This window comes from Acanthochromis polyacanthus, chromosome 23, assembly GCF_021347895.1.
Source record: "Acanthochromis polyacanthus isolate Apoly-LR-REF ecotype Palm Island chromosome 23, KAUST_Apoly_ChrSc, whole genome shotgun sequence".
In the NCBI taxonomy this organism is placed as follows: domain Eukaryota; kingdom Metazoa; phylum Chordata; class Actinopteri; family Pomacentridae; genus Acanthochromis; species Acanthochromis polyacanthus.
In genome coordinates, this window is record NC_067135.1 from 2,853,268 (window position 1) to 2,871,738 (window position 18,471).

General features: G+C 42.4%; 1 protein-coding gene across 6 annotated transcripts in view; it reads left to right on the forward strand.

Annotated features, from left to right (window-relative positions):
• Positions 1-360: 360 nt before the first annotated feature.
• The window catches only part of ank2b (ankyrin 2b, neuronal), a 112,888-nt gene continuing 94,777 nt past the window's right edge, over positions 361-18,471 (forward strand). For 3 of the 6 annotated variants that reach the window (XM_051943852.1, XM_051943853.1, XM_022203463.2), the window contains exon 1: positions 369-902. In XM_051943852.1, the coding sequence (XP_051799812.1) occupies positions 774-902 (129 nt within the window). In that variant the 5' untranslated portion in view covers positions 369-773. Of the gene's footprint in view, positions 903-18,471 lie in introns of all 6 variants that reach the window. The other 3 variants (XM_051943849.1, XM_051943850.1, XM_051943851.1) reach the window with 3 other exon arrangements.

The following is an 18,471-nucleotide window of genomic DNA, read 5'->3' on the forward strand; positions in this document are numbered from 1 at the left end:
ATTCTCGACTATAAACTGATTTGTGTTTTTGGGTGTGTATTTATGTGTCAGTGTTTATTCTGGAGCCGTGAAATCTCCCAGTCACTGAGCGGGCCGTACCATTTCACACAGTGGAGGTGGATTTAGGTGAAGTTCAACCCCCTGTGCCTCTAGCAGAAGTGGTACATCCCCTGCTCTTTTTTTCTTTTTTCCTCCAAACAACACACGCCGATGCTTCCGTGTCCTGCATCCCCTCCCACATATTGTCTCCTCTAACTCCTCCCTTATAATCCCCGTACTCCCCCACCTCTCCCGCCTCCCTCCCTGTTCTCCTGCCTCCCCCCTCCTGGTGCACGATGAGAGGGGAAGTCATGTATTTAGAGAGTGGTCCAAATCAGAGGCTTCCCAGGTTCCCATAGCATCTGCCGCTGCCTCGCTGAAGGGAGGGGAGGAGCTCTTGCCTCCCCCCTCTGCCTCCCCTGCCTCTCTCTCTCTCTATTGGTCCTCTGGTTTACCTCTCGGTGGCGTGTACCGGGCCACCCCCTTCCCTCTTTTGCATCGCCGCCTCAGATGCAGCTACCCGGGCGGCAGGGAGGGAGGCTCTCAGCAGACGGTGAGGAGAGCTGGTGGGTTAGAGGACCGAGGACTCCAGCGCCGCCTCCATCCTCTCCCCACCTCTATCCGCTCGAGACGCTTCGTCCTTGGGCGATTAGGGAGTCACCTGGCGAGGCAGGAGTTTGACCGTCCTCTAGCTCTCAGAGAGGACTCCTGAAAGTGATCTTAAAATCTTCGCTATGGCTCACGCCGCGGCTCACATTAAGAAGGCCAGGTCCGAGATGGACCAGCCTCCGGACCTGAAGGCTCTGGAGAAAGCCAGAGAGAGGAGGCGGCGTTCCCGGGAACGGGCTGAACGCAAGCGCAAGGTACCGGCTCAGACCTCAACCATCCCTCCCTGCTCCAGTCACCATCTCCACTTCATCATCATCATCATCATCATCATCATCATCATCACGAAGAGCTGCAGAAGAGTTCACCAGACGTCCACATTCTCCATCTTCCCCTTCATCATCATCTGCTGGTCTTTACTGATAACTTCAAGGGCAAAGAGTTCCGTTAAAGGACTTAATGATGGCATGAGAGTTATTTAAAACCCGCCTTGATGAGTCTTTGTCACCCGTTAAAGCACAGACCACTGTCATCTCCTTCACTCCACTCCTCATGCTGCCACAGAATCACCAGTGATCACTCTCCAAGCCTTTCAGCTCGTACAGTAAAACTCCCACCAACACCTTTGCTCGTCTGTCTGTAGATCACCTACGCATCCTGTGGTGCATCGCCGTGCTGCGCAGTGTACGTTAGCTCACAGAGAGCGTCTGCATTCTGTTAGGCAAACACAAAGCGCTCCTGCTGCGTATTCATTTGTGAAGGTGTGCTGCACAGACATGAGTATGTTCATGCAGGACGCACAAACGTGCACTGAACTGTTGATTGCGCTGATGAGAATCAAAATTAGTAACTGGGAAGCCCTTCTGAACCCTCGTGTCGTCCTCTGGGTCAAAATTGACCCGTTTTAAAGTTTGAAAATTTTCAACATTTTTGGGAAATCTATGAACATTTTTTGGTGGAAAAAAAGAAATTTAAAAAAAGCTTCTTTAAGAACATTCACATAAAAATCAACCAAAATCCAGCGGATTTTGGTTGATTTTTATGTGAATGTTCTTAAAGAAAAAAATAGAAGTTTTACTGATAAATATGTAATCACTTTAGATATTTTTAGGATTTTTTTTGGAATATTTTTACTAATTTTTTGAAAATATTTCCAAGAATTTTCTTGCCAAATTTGGGGGATTCAAAAAAACTTTTAAGGAATTATTGGAATTTTCTTCCTGAAGGTTTTTGCAAATTTTCAGAAATTTGGGGAATTTTTTTTGCTGAATTTTGGGATTTTTTTCAAACAAGGAAACTATATGTTTTGGTGCCGTAAATGAGGACAACAGGAGGGTTCATGTCCACCTGTGGTATTTAAAGCAGCTTAATTCCACCTCTACTTGCTGCAATGCTGCACTTCCACTGTAGCCGATCAAAGCGGCGTGAGAATGGATCTCTTAGCCCTTGGAAGTTTGCTGTAGTGGGGTGTTCATTGGTATTCTGGCATACGATGGGCTTAAAAACACAGAGCATGAGTCTGTGAAGGGAAGACGAGCAAGAACATTTGCAGAGGATGCAGTTTATAGGATTGGTCAGAGCGTAGGTAGGGGGCTGTGTGGAAATACAAGGGTGAATAGTGTCAGTAACAGAAGGTAAAACAAAGAACTAAAGGTGGTTGGATCAGTAACAAATAAGAAAAGGTCAAATAATTGCAGATAACCTTGGAAATTGGAATGGAGTGGCACTAAGAGGTATCTGTGTCAAGAGGTGGGCTGTTTTCTTCATCGGTTCATTTAGCATTAAGCTGCTTCAGCCAAAAAAAAAAAGAAGACATGCTAAGATTGTTTAAATGGAAATGCAGGATGATGATTTTTATGTGGTGAATCTGCATCCCTGGTGGTGTTTGGTATTTAAATCTGAATGTTAGCTTGGATCGCTGCATATGGAATGGAAAAAAGACAATAACATATGGAATAAGAAGGGAGTTTAGGAAAAGAAAACTCCGTTTTATGACTTTTTCCAACCTGGAGCATTTGAATATGTTTGCCACAGTGATAGCACATGACCTTGATATGAAAAAGCCTGATGAGGAAGTAAGATTTGTTTGGATTGGACGATCTAAGTAAGATCCCCAACATGCTGTCATCAAAGTGGCTGAGGTCATACTTCCATGTCTTTGCTCTGTTGTTGCTGTCACTGCCTGCAGATTTATATGATCACGTTGATTTAGAAACAGTAAAGAACCGTGACTCTCTAGTTCCGGTGTGTAAAGAGTGTCAGTTCGATTCATGCCTTCAGAGGACATTTAAACCCTCTGAAGGCATCGCTATGACGACACCATTCATCAAGAATCCTTTGATTTTCAACTTTTACATGGACCCTGAACTACTCATCAGCGACATACTGGGACAGTCGGCTAAGTTTAAGCTTAAAAACAGGATTTCTCATCAAAGTTACATTATTCCACACAGTTTATTTGCACCTGATTCGGTAAACAAAACTACAATGATTCCTCGGCTGTCATGTGACCAAAAATTCGGACTTTTGTCGGTTGAACTGCAGACTGCGGTTAAACGGTGCAAAATGTGGAAAGAAATGAGAACAATCAAGAGGAAAACAAAGCATATTTCATTAATTAAGTAAATAATTGGCGAACAGAGGAGCTAGTTGCTAGCAAGATGTTGGAGGCCACATTCAGCATGCTAAAATACCTTTCTAATGTGCAAAGTAGTGTGAAAAATGCCTATTTCATACAGGTTGTTATCATTTTTTCCAGTGTGGGTAACACCTGTGAGCATTTGTAGATGTTGATTCAAGCTTTTTTTTGCAATTTTTGTAAAATATATAGTACAAGAAGATCAACTTTTTCTTTAATTTTGTGTTACTTATGGCGTTCTAACTTAACACAAAAGACATTTTTGATTTTTCCAGCTGCTAGCTGTGGTTGTGCTGTTTCCATAATGGTGCAGGACTTTATATTGCAGTGAAACGTGAGTCCACAGAAGGTTATGGAAGTTTTATTTCCCCTTCCAGACTCTCGCTTGTGGTACTGATTGCTTCCTTCCTTCTACACGTGTATTTAAAAGAGTATGTGGACCATTATTGAGTGAAGCACTTCTTAGCATAGCTCTGAAGAATCGGTTCCCCTGTTCTCCTCGACCTGAGTGGTTCTTCTGTGACGGACTCTCGCTTCAAAATAACATCTCCCGAGAGCCGCTGTGACCTTTGCTGCTGTTGTTTTGGTGTTTTCTCCGTCCCCTCCACCCTTCGCCGCCGTTATTATCGACTGAACTGCAAGAGAGATTATCACATGGGATTACTGTTGCGCCCCCTCTCTCCATCACACTCTGCCTCAGCACACACACCTAAAAGTGATTAATGGATTCAATTTGGTGAATTGTCCACCAAGTGCCCAAGGGCAGACATTTACATCACGGCCACACGCCGCTGTCAAACTGCGGTTTTATCTCCGGTGGTAACGTCGTGCTGGAAAACAATTACCAGCGTAAATGGTGCTTAGCGGGGAGCAGAGGGCTCGGCCTGGACGCCGCATGGCCGAGGCGTGTCGTTATGAAATGCCGAGCAAAGGCGACGCTGGATTTCCTCTGAAATGCGTCATGGTAGATGTGCATCGGTGTGAGCATCACCAATTATATAACAAAGCCAAGAAAGCACATTTGAGAGATTGCGGATTGGCTTGTTCAGGAACATTTGTACTTTGCTCCTGTGCAGGGATGTGTTGTGGCAGCAGAGCTAATTTAACTGCTAGAGAAGTCTTTTTATTAAAATGATGCAGAAAACGTATTTGAAACATCATTTGAACTTAACTGTCAAATAGTTTGTGTGTGAATGAAATAATCAAACACTGAAAAAGTCAAATGTTTATACTCTTCGTTGAAGTGGAAGAATTGGCGTAACAATAAGACAAAATGCGTCAAAATGGGCTGGAATGGATGGAAAAAATAAAGACTCAAAGTTGTAGCAAACAAAACCCTCAAATCTGTGAGGAACAAATAGAATATTACAGCTCCTAGCAGTGTTGAATGAGTCAGCGAATCCAAGCATGTCCACCAGGTGGCGCTGTGACTGAGAGTGTATTTCATTGTCTGGATGTTATAAGGGCCAGACTCTGATCACACACGTAAAGTTTGAGGTAGATTGGAGCATGTACAGGCTAATTAGAGAGCACTTCCTGTTTAATCGCGAAACATCCAAAATGGCCGCATTCCGCTGGTCGCCATTTCCACGTCCTCAGACTTTTGCAGAGCATTTGATAACTTTCGATCACCCATGAGTGGTTGGTGTACATCCTGGCCAAATATGAGTTCTCTCTGTGTTACCATTTCAAGTTATAGCTTTTTAAAAGTGTCCACAAATGACACAAATTTGTCCAAAATATGACACATAATTCAAAATGGCCGACTTCCTGTTGGGTTTTGGGTATTTGTGCAAGAGGCTTTTTTGTCCGTTCTGATGAGTTCCACGTGTGTTGAGTCATTTTTGTCACATTTCTCTTTTTTTTTTGGTCTTAAACTGACTAATTATGACGTCTTTATGCAAACTTTCTCTTAAGATTTATGCTGCACTTGGATGGAAGCTCAAAAACAACGAGAACTTCCACAGTTTGACGAAAAAAGAGATGATATTTCAGCATTTTTTAGTAAAGATCTGGACAGCTGGTACTAGTTATTGCGAAATACCTCTGAAAGCCTTTAAAATGTTTAAAGAATGGTAAAGTAGGGCACTATTTATGCTGAAAAGATCAAATCAAAGCTGCAGAATGTGACTCAGTTGTGCCATAATTACTTTAATTCCATTTTCTTTAACTCTTATTGTCTGTCTTTTATTACCAGGCTTGTGCTGTTTGGGGAGCAAGTCTTTATCTGAGTATGAACAAAAGGGCTAAAAGAATATATCTGCTCAGCTGTAGGGTATACGATAGTCTCCGAAAGTCAATCAGTTGTAGAGTCGTCAAATCTTTGTCCTAAATCAGGTGCTACACTGGATTTACACATTGTGACATTGGCTCCATCCCATATAATTCCACCTTTTACCTGCCAGATTTCTACTCTCATCAACACCACAAGCGCACTTTATCAAGTCCTTAAACCTCAGTGATTTAATAGACACCCGCAATGAGTTCGGTGCTTGAAATTATGGTTATGTTCAGTGCATGAATCCATCTTTCTCTCCATATAAAACCTGAGAGACTGGATCGATTTGGCTCACACTGGCAGCCTCCCGTCACAATATATCCAGATGAAACTCTCTGGTTGTTTTATGCGCTGCTGGAAATCAACAAGATGTTGCAGAGTCGTCGCCAAGTGCATTAAAAAGCCGTTCGATAGCGAGACACAGTTGAGGCCGTGATGCAAATGGATCTGAGCTGAACTTCTAGAGATCAGATGTAGCTATCTAGGAATCTATTTCTGATCCATCATTTTCAGCGCAGGAACCATCGAGTCCCTGAAGTTGAAGTGTAACAGCTGTTTTGCTTCCAGGCAGAAATTAGAAGTTTTTCAAGTTATTTCATCACAAACACATTGACTGTTTCAGGCTGCAGCTCCATGAGAAACTAGCTCGAATATGTTTACTTTGCAGTGTTGGGGAGAACACTTGAAAAAGAAGCTATTATTTGGTTTAAACTTGAAGTGTTTGTGCTTAAAAATGATGCTGTTGTAAATTACTTTCATAGTTCTAGAAGATAACTTGGATTTTTTTCAGTAAGTGGCAGTGAAAGAAAGGCCACACCGATGTTTGGGTTAACTGAGCTGAGTTTTTAAGCTTCAGCCAGGTGCATTTTGGAAGCTAGGACTGGAGACCAGCTCGGTTAGCTAGCTTGGTGACCACTGAATCTGCCCTTTCAGCGTTTACTTTTTCCTTTTTGGTGTTGAATCCAACAACCTCATGTGTACCACAGCTGTGACTAACAGTAGATGATGGACTATGTGGGGAGTTTTTACATCTTTCAGGCCAACATAAGCATGAAGACTAGCTTCTTGACATCCAGAGGGCCGAAAAATGCCACAAATCAACTATTTCGAGTTTAAAGAATCTGTATTGAAACCGTAATGGCGGTTTTTCAGGGCAGCTCTAAGCACATACCATAAAGTATGTTGTTTTTTCCCTGAAAAAGGCTCTACTTGCAGTTTGAACACGCAAAAAGGTCCATGCTAACATGGCTTGCAAGTGGAAAACTGCAGTATATTTGCCTCATTTGTAGAGGTTTCAGCAGTCATTTTTGGTCAAGCTTGATCGTGCAAACGGACGTGGGGGACACCAAGGGAGACAAACGTTCAGCTTCAGGTCTCCATCTGTGTGTTTTGGCCTGACCTGCAGCTCATATGACCACAGGAGAGCTTCAAAAAGCTGCTTCTCCATGCTGCAGTAGGAACTCACTCACTGCAGACTCGGATCATTCTACCTCGTCTGTTGTCCAGAATCTCTCCTTCAGATGATGCGGTCGCTTTGGAAACCTCTCCCCACACACACTTCCAACATCAGAATGCCGGAATAGTTGCTTTTTTTCCCCCTGTGTCTCTTGTACTTGCTCGAGCACTGCAGTGCAACCCAAAGTGCACCCGTCTTCTCTGCAACGATCCCAGAAATACTGCAAACAGGCGACCGTTCACCTCCTTTCATTCTGCAGGGCTGCTGTATCTTTCTCTCGGGCATGTTTCCTGTCACACAGCGTACCTTTTGCTCTCTGCTGTCTACACCTACAGTATAGGATGCTGCTGCTGCTCAGCTGTGAAATGCGCAATCACCTTTTATCTGTCCTGAAGTCAGCCAAAGCAAATGCGTCCCTGTGTCTGTTTCTCTGTCTGGTTATTTTCACCTACGTTGGGTTTAACACAATCTCGATGTAGACAGCAGCTGCAGTAAACAGCCTTTAAAGCTGCAGTCGTTCATTTATTTAGGTAAATTAATTGTCATTTAAAGCAGCACAGTGCCACTCTCAAGAGATGAAACAAAGCAAATGAAAATGTGAATTCTTCAGCTGTAAAATGCTCCATTCAATACAGTCGAGGGGTTTGCCACTAAAGCCAGGAGTTAGCACACAATAGATGGACACTTTTGCATACTTTTACACTGTGCTTTAGCATGTGGTACATTTGCCATTTTAATTGGTTTTACTGTAGGAGTTAACACAGTGTACCTCAACAGGAGATGTTTGCTCCTTTCAGCTCCGTTAAAGAGATTTAATAATGACGTCTTTAATGAATATGACCAGATATTAATCCTGCCAGCAGCTGCTTTTTATTTATTGTGTAGTTCCAAGTTAAAAGTATTGCAGTCCATTGTTTTCAACCAGCCTACCTACATTTTGACTGAAGAAATTATAAAGATTTTGTACCCCCATGACTGCATGAATGCTGTTTCAGTGGTTTGGCAACAACGGGGTTGAAGTCATGACCTGTTCTTGAAATTGTCAGCCAAATTCTTTCGTCCCGGCCTGTCTGGATCCAGTGGCAAGATGTGGTCAAGACAGCTGGAGAAAGGTCAGGAAGCAGTGGATGGACGGCACTGTACGATGTCTCAATGGGCCCTGGTTGCGCTTTGCTGGGTTTCCTACCTGCCCGTTGAAACCAGTCTGGTGGTTTCCTCCTTTGCTAGATGTCCATCGATGGCTCTCCTGAGCTAACGCCCTTTGATGAATCTTGTTTTTATTTCCGTCAGGGTGTCTAGACATCCACCTGACCAGTCCTACAGAGGGACTGGTGCCAGTTTAGTCGCCAGCGGCTCTACCCTGAAGCAGGTCGTCCTGGATTACAGGTTACCAGTCGCAGATGTTATGACTTGACTACAATATCAGAAAAGAAGGGACTTAAGTGGTAGCTTCAGTGCAAAAATATCACCTTTAATGGTGCCCTATGAAAGTCCTATTAGGTCCTGAAGAACTCTAGAACTTTTTGTGGATAGTCTGAACCATCTTGTCATTACATGGGACACTATTCTGAGACAGTGTGTTTATGTAGAGCAGATTGTGGAAGTTCAGATGGTATTTTGAATGAACACATTTGCCTTAAACACAGGAATCAAGTCAATGTTGACATTTTTTGTTAGTCTTGATCTTCTTCATGTAGTTTGGGTTACCTGAACTTTACTATTCCTTGGTGGTCAGTGGTAATGGAAGGACGTGGATTGTAAAATGGTGCATGTGAGTTATTTGGCCATTAACAGATCGCTACATATTTTAAATAACTTAAAACTAGATGATGCATTGTGTATCCAGGTTTTGCTGTATGTATCAATGAAACTAACAGGAACACAAGCCAGCGCCATGCAGACAGGACCCTAAGTGAACTGTTTCCTTCCAGAACCCTGCTGGTTTTCTTGTGTTTGCAGAGAACAGGATCTATGACTGCAGAGAAACTCCTCAGCCAGAGGCTTGGCGACAGTGCCAGCTGTGCAAATGAAAACTTATCTTACAAACTTGTTTGGCTCTCACATTTCATACTTAATTACTCGATCGACTCACCCAGAGGAGCTGTTATGAAGCTCCTGGCAGAGCCTAATTGAAATGAACAGAACGATTACATAATTCCCCCCTTAATCATCCCCTCCCTGGTCTTTCTGTTCTTTGGCTCTTTCTTCCTGTTTCTGCCTCTATCTCTAAAATATAGCAGGAGATTGATGGTGTAACACTAATCCGCTGTAGGGGCCCGTCGCAGTAGTAATCCATTTTCCATTTTCGTCATGGTTGTTTTTACGGCCGTTTGTTTTTGACATTGAAAAGGTTAACGCTGAAATGCACCGAGTCTCAGCTGTTCAGTAAATGAACTTAAGCTGGGGCAGTATTTAGATCTTTTTCTGCTGTCGGGCCTGATATGCACGTTGATGAAGCAGACTGGAATAAAAGAGCGATCCCTAATGGGTTTCCTTACACAGCAAAGACATTTAAACACTGTAGAAAAATCATGCAGAAGCACAGACACTGACAGATAGTTCTGTTTCAGCAGCACATAACTGTATCTGTGGATGTGTGACTCATGAAAACACCTGCGATTGTCCAAGTGGGTACTCTGTCTCTACACATTTGTGTGTTTTTTTTTCTAGTGTGTGGGCAGTACTCCCTGTAAGAGCATACGTGGTAAATGTTGACTGGCAGGAATGTTTCATGCAATAAATTCTGCCCTTTTTCATGAGAGTAATTAATCATTTCCTATAGCCTGCAGCACTGGATGAAAATCTACACTCACGTATGGCTCCAAGAACAGAAAAGGGCAAATTAGAAGTCATTCAACATTAGCAATTACTAGGTCACAGTAGGAACTGTTTGGGACTTTAAAGACACTTGTGGAAAAAGCTTTTATTTTGAAGGCAGGTTTTTGGAAACTTCTTTGAATCGTCGGTCCTTAAACAACCATGACAAGGGATCCAATGAGACAGCTTCAGTCACTTCACAAATACCCTAAAATGCCATATGTTTATGTTCTAGGCCTACTAGTATCTATGGAGGATGTTGGGGGAGATAGATGGTCAACAAAACATTGATCTTCACACAGGAGACTGTAGTTTGTTCCCTGTTTCAAGCCAGTTGTCAGCATTGCCTTTTGACACCAACAGAACATTTAATTGAAGCTAAACCATGACATTTCACTAACTCCAGCCACATAACTACCGCTTTAAAGTTTGGAGTCATTTAGAAATGTCCTTGTATTTGAAAGGAAAGCAGTTTCTTTCAGGAAGATAACATAAAATGAATCAGAAATCCAGTCTAGACATTGTTAATGTGGTAAATGTCTATTCTAGATGGAAATGTTTGATGGAATATCTCCATAGGGGTACAGAGGAACATTTCCAGCAACCATCACTCCTGTGTTCTAATGCTACATTGTGTTAGCTAATGCTGCTGAAAGGCTCACTGATGATTAGAAAACCCTTGTGCAGTTATGTTAGCAGAAAAAAAGTGTGAGTTTTCATGGAAAACATGGAATTGTTTGGATGACCCTAAACTTTTGAACATTGGTGTACCTCTCGATGGGAATCGCTGCTAAGCTAAATTGATTCATTTGTGAAAAATGTGGCAGAAATGGCAACAAGACATTTCTAAACTTAATTACTTCACTGTTTGTGTGTACAACAGAAAATGTACGCAAGATATATCTCAATTACCCCCTCACGCTACGATTCTGAGGGCAAATTGTGCACCCTCGTTCTTTTGAATCATACTGAGGCTTTAAAGTTACAGAATTCCAGCTTACAAATTCAGAATGAAGAGCTTAGAGGTCAACACGTTTGGTTTCACGGCTTAAATTAGTCGACAGAGTAGCCTGAAATCACAGAACGCTCCGCTCATACCGCCGCTCTCCATCTTCGTAAATAATGGACAGGCAGTGGAACATTAGCATGTCATCTAATGCACAAAAAGAGCCACATTAGACAGGGTTAATGGCTTCCCCTGCTCCAGCATTCCTAATGTGTCGAACATTTTGGGCTAAAGCGTGCTCCTGTTCCCATCCCCGCTCCTCTCTGCTGGTTGGGATGTCCTCCTGACCTTCCAGACCTTCCAATCCCCCCACAGACCATCCCATCATTCAGCCTCTCCACTGGTAAAGCCACTCTCCTGTCTGCTTGTTTCCACGTCTAATCTCCAGCCCACAGCTGGATGCTCAGATGATGCAATTTAGGGAGAAATGTCTGTGATGGAGATGATAATCTGCCTCCCCCCCTCTCACCTCCTCTCCATCTATCTATGGATCTTCTGATCCGTGGGATTATTAGACTGGATGTTTGTCCACTCTGTGTCGCCGTGTTTTCACCGTATTTCAGATATTCTCCTGCAGTAATCTGTCTAGATTATGGACTTTAGACTTCTTAAGGCTGGGTTTCTTTTATTTTATTGTCTCCTTGTGGTTTGGAGCTGCAGAATAGTCTTTTTTTTTTTTTTTGCTGAGAAATGCCATCTTCGTTCACACCCCCACCTCCAAATCTCCCCTGAAACCACCCCCACATTCACCCCGCTGTACATGGATGTTGCACCGCTGCTCGCTGCTGAACTGGGATTGGCAAAATCCTGGATTAGAGCATCCATAATCTGGTTGCTGTGGCGCTATGGGACACGGCAGCTCGGCAGAGATACCAATCCCATCGCCATGGTAACCACGAGAGGGAGAATCCGCCGTAGAGAGCAGCAGCAGGGTTTACCCTGGACGTGAAGACACTCACACTCAGTTAATGGCACATTAGTGGCAGGAAGTAGAAGCAGGACTTCACTGCTGCTTCATTTAATTCTGTCGTCTGCTGTAATTTAACAGAAATCTGCATTTAATCCTGAATCAGCTGAGTCTGTATGATCTGGACGATCCAAACCCTGAACCCATCGTCATAGCGATGCCATCCAAAGTTGGAAGCTCGCCTCAGTGTAGCAGATGATAGCGTGGCTTAGTTATGCAATAAGAAAAGATCACCCAAAGGCGCTTAGCCGGAGACGGGACGCGTCCTGGAAGTAAAAACAAAAACGATCTGTCTCGGCATCTTTTTACTGAAGTCAAGATTGAGCTACTTTAGGCCTTAATAGACGACTCTGTCTTTCTTTAGGCATGAAAACGTCTCATTTTCTCACCTGTTTCCAGTGGTGTCCTGCCAGATAACAGCTTTATTTACTGGGAGATTTGTTTCTGTAAAGCATAGGTGAGTGGTTCTGGAGGGACAGTAATGTAGAAGAAACCTTCCTGGTGTTTGTCTCAGATGGATGCTGTTAGTTGATGTTGTGTTCAGTGTGTGGATGAATTTATAAACTTATGCCATTTCATTGTATTTTAAAGTTGTCTTTTTAATATCAGGAAGTGAGTTATGCTCATGAGAAATATAGCTTCTTGCAGACCTACAAAGTTGGTCTCCCTTCCTTACAAATTACTGTGATAATTCCTCATCATTTATAGCATTTATGATGTGATATATACAGGATAGAATTAGCTTTCTTTACAGTGGAAAAAAAAAAGTGTGATTATCGGTATCGGTATTGACCAAAAGGGGTTTCGATATATCGGCATATGGGATATCGGCAAAAACCCAATATCGTGCATCCCTAGTATATATATGTATCGCATATTATGTGTGTTCATCATTGATACAATTAAACAACAATTTTAACAAGCTATTAAGTTAAAAAAAAGTAAGGATAAATGTACTGCTAACATTTTCACTACATATCATACAAATGCTTAATGTGGCTTTCATTTACCTGATATTAAAACAGCAGCTTTGCATTCTGTCGCACCAAAACAATGAGTTAAAACACGCTAAAATGTTCTGTACTGCAGAGGAAACACAGATGTGGGATGTTCCATGCATTCAGTTTTCATTTTCAGTATTAAAAAGTCACACTGTAGATTGCTTGCAGGATGGAAAAAAGTTCGAAATGGAGATGGAGAGGTGATAATTTGAATTCAGTGTCAAGACTGAAAACTACAGAGTCTGAACTCCAGGCAGAGTGAGACGTTTCCAAAAGGTGCGATATTAGTGTTACTACCTGGAGGATGTGTGTTTTCCCTCAGTCTACATCTGTCTTAGCTTTTCCTCCTCCTGTAAACTCATCTCTCTCCTCTCTGACTGCCTCTTTATGCTCTCTCCGTCTCTTCCTCGTCCAATCAGAGCCGCTCTCCGTCTCTTCCTCGTCCAATCAGACCAGCTCTCCGTCTCTTCCTCGTCCAATCAGAGCCGCTCTCCGTCTCTTCCTCGTCCAATCAGAGCCGCTCTCCGTCTCTTCCTCGTCCAATCAGAGCCGCTCTCCGTCTCTTCCTCGTCCAATCAGAGCCGCTCTCAGTCTCTTCCTCGTCCAATCAGACCAGCTCTCCGTCTCTTCCTCGTCCAATCAGACCAGCTCTCCGTCTCTTCCTCGTCCAATCAGAGCCGCTCTCAGTCTCTTCCTCGTCCAATCAGACCAGCTCTCCGTCTCTTCCTCGTCCAATCAGACCAGCTCTCCGTCTCTTCCTCGTCCAATCAGAGCCGCTCTCCGTCTCTTCCTCGTCCAATCAGAGCCGCTCTCCGTCTCTTCCTCCTCCAATCAGAGATGCTCTCCGTCTTCTCATCTCTCAAACTGCTCTGTGGGCGTTCGGCCGGCTATTTTTGGCAGGTTCACCATCTCTCTGCACACCAATTTCTTCTCTGTTGTGGTTTTTTTTGTTTTTTGTTGAGATGACATGCGAAGGTTGCTAGGCTTAAGACAACATCGGAGTCACACAAATTTAATTAAACAGAGCTCTGGTGGAGGCTCACTGAGATTAATTTCCCCCTCTGGATCCAGGCCAGGAAGCATCGTATCTGTTTGTTTTCTGATTACATCCTGTATGTCCTTCAAGGTACGAAAGAGCCTCTTAAGGGGAATGACAGCTGTACACGTGCCGTTAAACACAACAAGGAATGCAGATTTTTCTGCCATGTTTTGAGAATTATTTGATTTCTTCCGGTATAATCTGCATTTAGTTGCAGCATTTAGCAAAACTAAACTAATTTTCTAACATTAAAAGTGGAGGAAACTCATTTTTTCCACATTTCTCATCCAAATTAACTACTCCACATGCACTCGATTCAGGATTTTCTTAAGGCAATCAGAGCAATTTTTTGAGTTTTTTAATTAGAAGTGGCTCGCTGGTGTTATATTTTTGCATTTGCATTAAGTTGGTTGACTTGCATGAGGCAGATTAAAAGAAGAATGGTCCAAATTACAGCATCATATTCAGATTTTTAGTCTGAGCCAAGCTCCAAAAGCTCTGGATCCTACATTTCCCACAATGCAGTTCGATTAGTCGATAATCCTTAAAAATAAATCCGAAAAATTCAACTCAAAAGCAATTTTAAAGGTGCATTTTTATCAGATCCTGGACCCAGTTTTTTAGATTATATTGCGAAGATGTTTGTAGATTTTATATATACACCCCCTGTCAAAAGTTTTGAGACGGGTTCTAATTTATTTGAATGAGAAAGTGTCTCAAAACTTTTGACAGCGAGTGTAATTCATATTATCAATCTTACATTATAAATGTAAGAATATTTTTGATAATTCTTGGCATTTTTCTATTGTCAGCTATCAAATAAAGGCATAAATGATCATTTTGTTGTAGGAGTTAGCTTCAGTCTGTTTAGTTTGAGATATAAGTCATAGTTTTTGATGTTTTTGACGTATTTAAATCTAAATTTGATATTTTAACCCTAATCTAACCCCGGAGATCCAACCGCTTCTGTCAGTCTTCTTTTTCTGTCTGCGGTTCACTGCAGGTGTTTTTGTGCCGCTGTTATTTTTAAGACAAGATTTGATGAAAGTTTAATGGCTTGGAGAAACTGGGACAGCATCAGGAGGATAAATAGAGAAAAGGAAGATAAATAACAACAAAACACAACCAGTAATGTTCACAGGAAATACAACAGAGACAGATATGTACCCTGTCGTATGAACATAGCGACTAAAAGCACTTGTTTTGCTGTTCTACAAGCGTAAGTCGTGTGTGATATGACTCCATGTTGTGCTCAGGGGTGGAGTAGGTCAGTGTGTTTCAGCTGGAAACTCAATCCGAGGCGAGCCATCAGGTTGTTTCAGCGCCGTGTTTCCTCAGCGGGGAGTCCGGAGCACTCGCTGTTGATTGGACACTCAGGCTTTACAGAAGTCGCAGATTGTCGCCCATTGCTTAATTCTCCAACATCTGGGCCATAATGCAATCCAGTAGCAACCAGACACGGACTGCAGCACCAGCCTGGTTTGACTCTTTCAATCAAGGTGAAAGCCAGTGTGCACGAGATGATGAATATTTTAGTAGTTTTCTTATTTGTTTGGACTTGGTGGGATTTTAGTGATTATAAAAACTAAACAGAGATCCTCAAGGGTCTAATTCATTCATTATTGTAAAGTTAGAGGTGTTTTAGAAGCATACTGTAATGTGAAGTGCAGCTAGCATTAACAACGAGAAACATCCAGCTTCCCAGAGCTTTAGAGGGCTGTGCATCTGTTTGGTTGTTCTGTTGTGGTTGTTGCAGTGATTTGAGGCTTCGGTCTTTAAAGTCTTGACCTGAGATGAGAGAAATCTGAAGTCATGACCTGTTTGAATTCATGAAGAGTGCATGCAGGCTACACCAGTGTTCCATTTATATATGCTGATGGTACTTTTATACTGAAATTGGCCATTAAGTGTTTGGACTTTTTTCAAATGAATCGACCATGAAACAGGAAATGATTATGTTGCATCAAACAGAGGTTCCACTTTTGAATCTCCATCACCCCGTTGACATTTTTTTGCTAGTTGCTACCAGCTGACGATTGCTTAGTAACTACATCCATTATGGAGTCTACTGTAGTTTGCAGATGATGACTTACGTTCACAAACTCTCCAAGTTCGGATTTGGAACTGAAGATGCAACAATCTCACAATGAATGCCCACAATATACGACGTATGTGTGCTACAGCTATGTAGCAACTAAAAATCACGATTTGCTATTCGTTTCTCGTTTGCCTTTACCCTCACCCCAACCAGTGAAGGCAGACTCCCACCATCCCTCAGCCTGGCTCTGCTGGAGGTCTCCCTGGTAACAAGGAGTTTTTTCTTCCCACTGTCGACAAATTCTTGCTTAAAGAGCTTCTCAGCTCCACGAATGACCTCAATATGTTATGACTTCATTGTAACTATGGTGTTAGAAGACTTGCATGTTTGCCTCAAGTCTTGATTTCCTTCTAGCTCAGACTCACCCTATAGTTACTTGGGTCATAAGACGCAACCTAGACTGCCCTTAAGCCCAAGGCAACAAATGAAGGCATCAGATTTTTAGACTTAACATGCAATTTAAGTTCCATATCTCATTGAAATAATGAAATAGTTATTTTAACACATCTGTAATAGGTGTGTCCAATCTAAAGGAGTGTTAGAGTCCTGCTATGTTGTGCAAAACGGTTGGAAAACCTCAGCTGTCACTGTGGTTGTGACAAAACAGGTCTAGTAAAGAAGGTAATGCTTCCAAAGAATACCTAATAGATACCAAGACCAGTTTCAGTCTTTCATGTGTGGCCCTTTGAAGCCTGGATTTGTCACTTTCCCAACAAATCCAAGAGTTTCCTAATTTGCATGCTGACATCTCTTCAGAATTTGAACAGAATTTAGATAAGAAGAGTTCTTATGGGGTCCTATCGTCTCTCTTGCCTTTTTAAAGTGGAAATCTCTGTTCAGTTCAACCTGTCAGGTCTGTCTCTGGGAAAATCGAGGCATCCAACATGTAAATCTGTTGCTGTTACTGAGGTTTGAAGACGCCGTTCTCTGCAGGTTCTTATTTTGAAGCAAATAAAAAAAAAATCCATGCATTTTCCAAATCTGTGTTTCCATAGCAACACAGCCCTCTCAACTTCTATAATTCATGTTTTCTGTTTTTTCTTCCATACTGGTTATAATACAGATTTCATTCTGGACAAACCTCCAGCTCTGACTTGGTGTATTTATGTGTTTAATACAGATAAATATATATGTGTACATGCTGGATGCGACACGTTAAATCCCAGATTTGTGTTTGTTTGGATCGCTGGCTGCACCCCCGCTGCACTTCCTTTGGGACATCAGCTCGTCTTTTAGCTAGCGTTAGCAGCGGCTTGGTTCCTTCTTCTGATTGGTTTCATCCCGCTTCAGTTGTATGATAAATTTAAGACGGCTCTGTTTTTGTTTTGTTAGCATTTAGCTGCTATAGGTGCTGTTTTTGGTGTAATTTTGGGTAAATTAGTGTAAAAACCTTGAGTACAACAGCATCTCTTCTCCTTTTCCTCTTCTTACACCTACTTAACATACGTTTCCCCACAGCGGGAGCACAAAGCAGCACAAGTGGCTTTACCAAACCTTCCTCATCCCTTCCTCAGCCAGAAGAGCCATATGGCCGATGGCAGATTAAAGGCGTTGGTCGTCTGCCCCCCCCAGTGGATTACCTACCACAGAGGGAGCACATAGGAGGTGTATGTAATGTGTGGGGTGAGAGGAGAGGAACTGTGTGGTAAAGCAGAATAGTGACTTTCCTGTTGAGGGCCAGGTTTGACCTCCGTCTTTGTAACACTCAAACATCCAGCCGTCTATCGGGTGCTCTAATTGGATGAGAGTGTTGGCAGGTGACGGCTCTTTAGTGAGGAGATCGGAGGAGACGTTAACTAAATTACAGCCAGGAAAGGTTAATGAATGTGAGCCGGGCTGCTAGGTGACGGAGCGGGTTAACTGTCTGTGGACTGAGCTCGTGTTTACACCCGATTATTATTAATAATTTGAATTATTGAAGTTGTAATAAGGCATAAAAATGACACAGAACTCTTTGAATTGTGTGTTTTCTTATTGTCAATTGGATTTCTTTGTGATTTTTTTAACAATCTTAAATTGATCAACCCATTATTTTATAGTGATTTAGCTTCTTTTTTTCCCCAGTTTGTTGTAGTTCAAGGACAATTTTCACCAGATGACTTGCATAAAAAAATCTAGAATGATTGGAGGGATTTTGTATCATCTACATATAAAATGAGAAGCTGCATTCTGGTTCATGCTTAACATTTTAAACCTTTCTTATGTGGTGTAAGGCAGGCAGAAGCATCCTTAGCAGTGCTTTGCTTTGGATTGCACTCAGAACTGGCTTTGCACTCATCACTCAGAGCTTTGTGATGCTAATTTAAAGGGTCAAACAAATTAGTGGTGTTGCCTTGGCAACAATACAAGACACCGCTGACAGTGTACCTATTTTTGGCCGGTGTCAGTCTTTCTGCAGCTGAAATGTTTCCAGGGCTGAGTGTGATCTTCACCTAAATTCAAAGCATCTCCTAGAGACACAGTATCAGTGCAATTCTACCCAAAACGCCTCACTCTGCAAACATCAGAACTTACCGATGTTCCCTA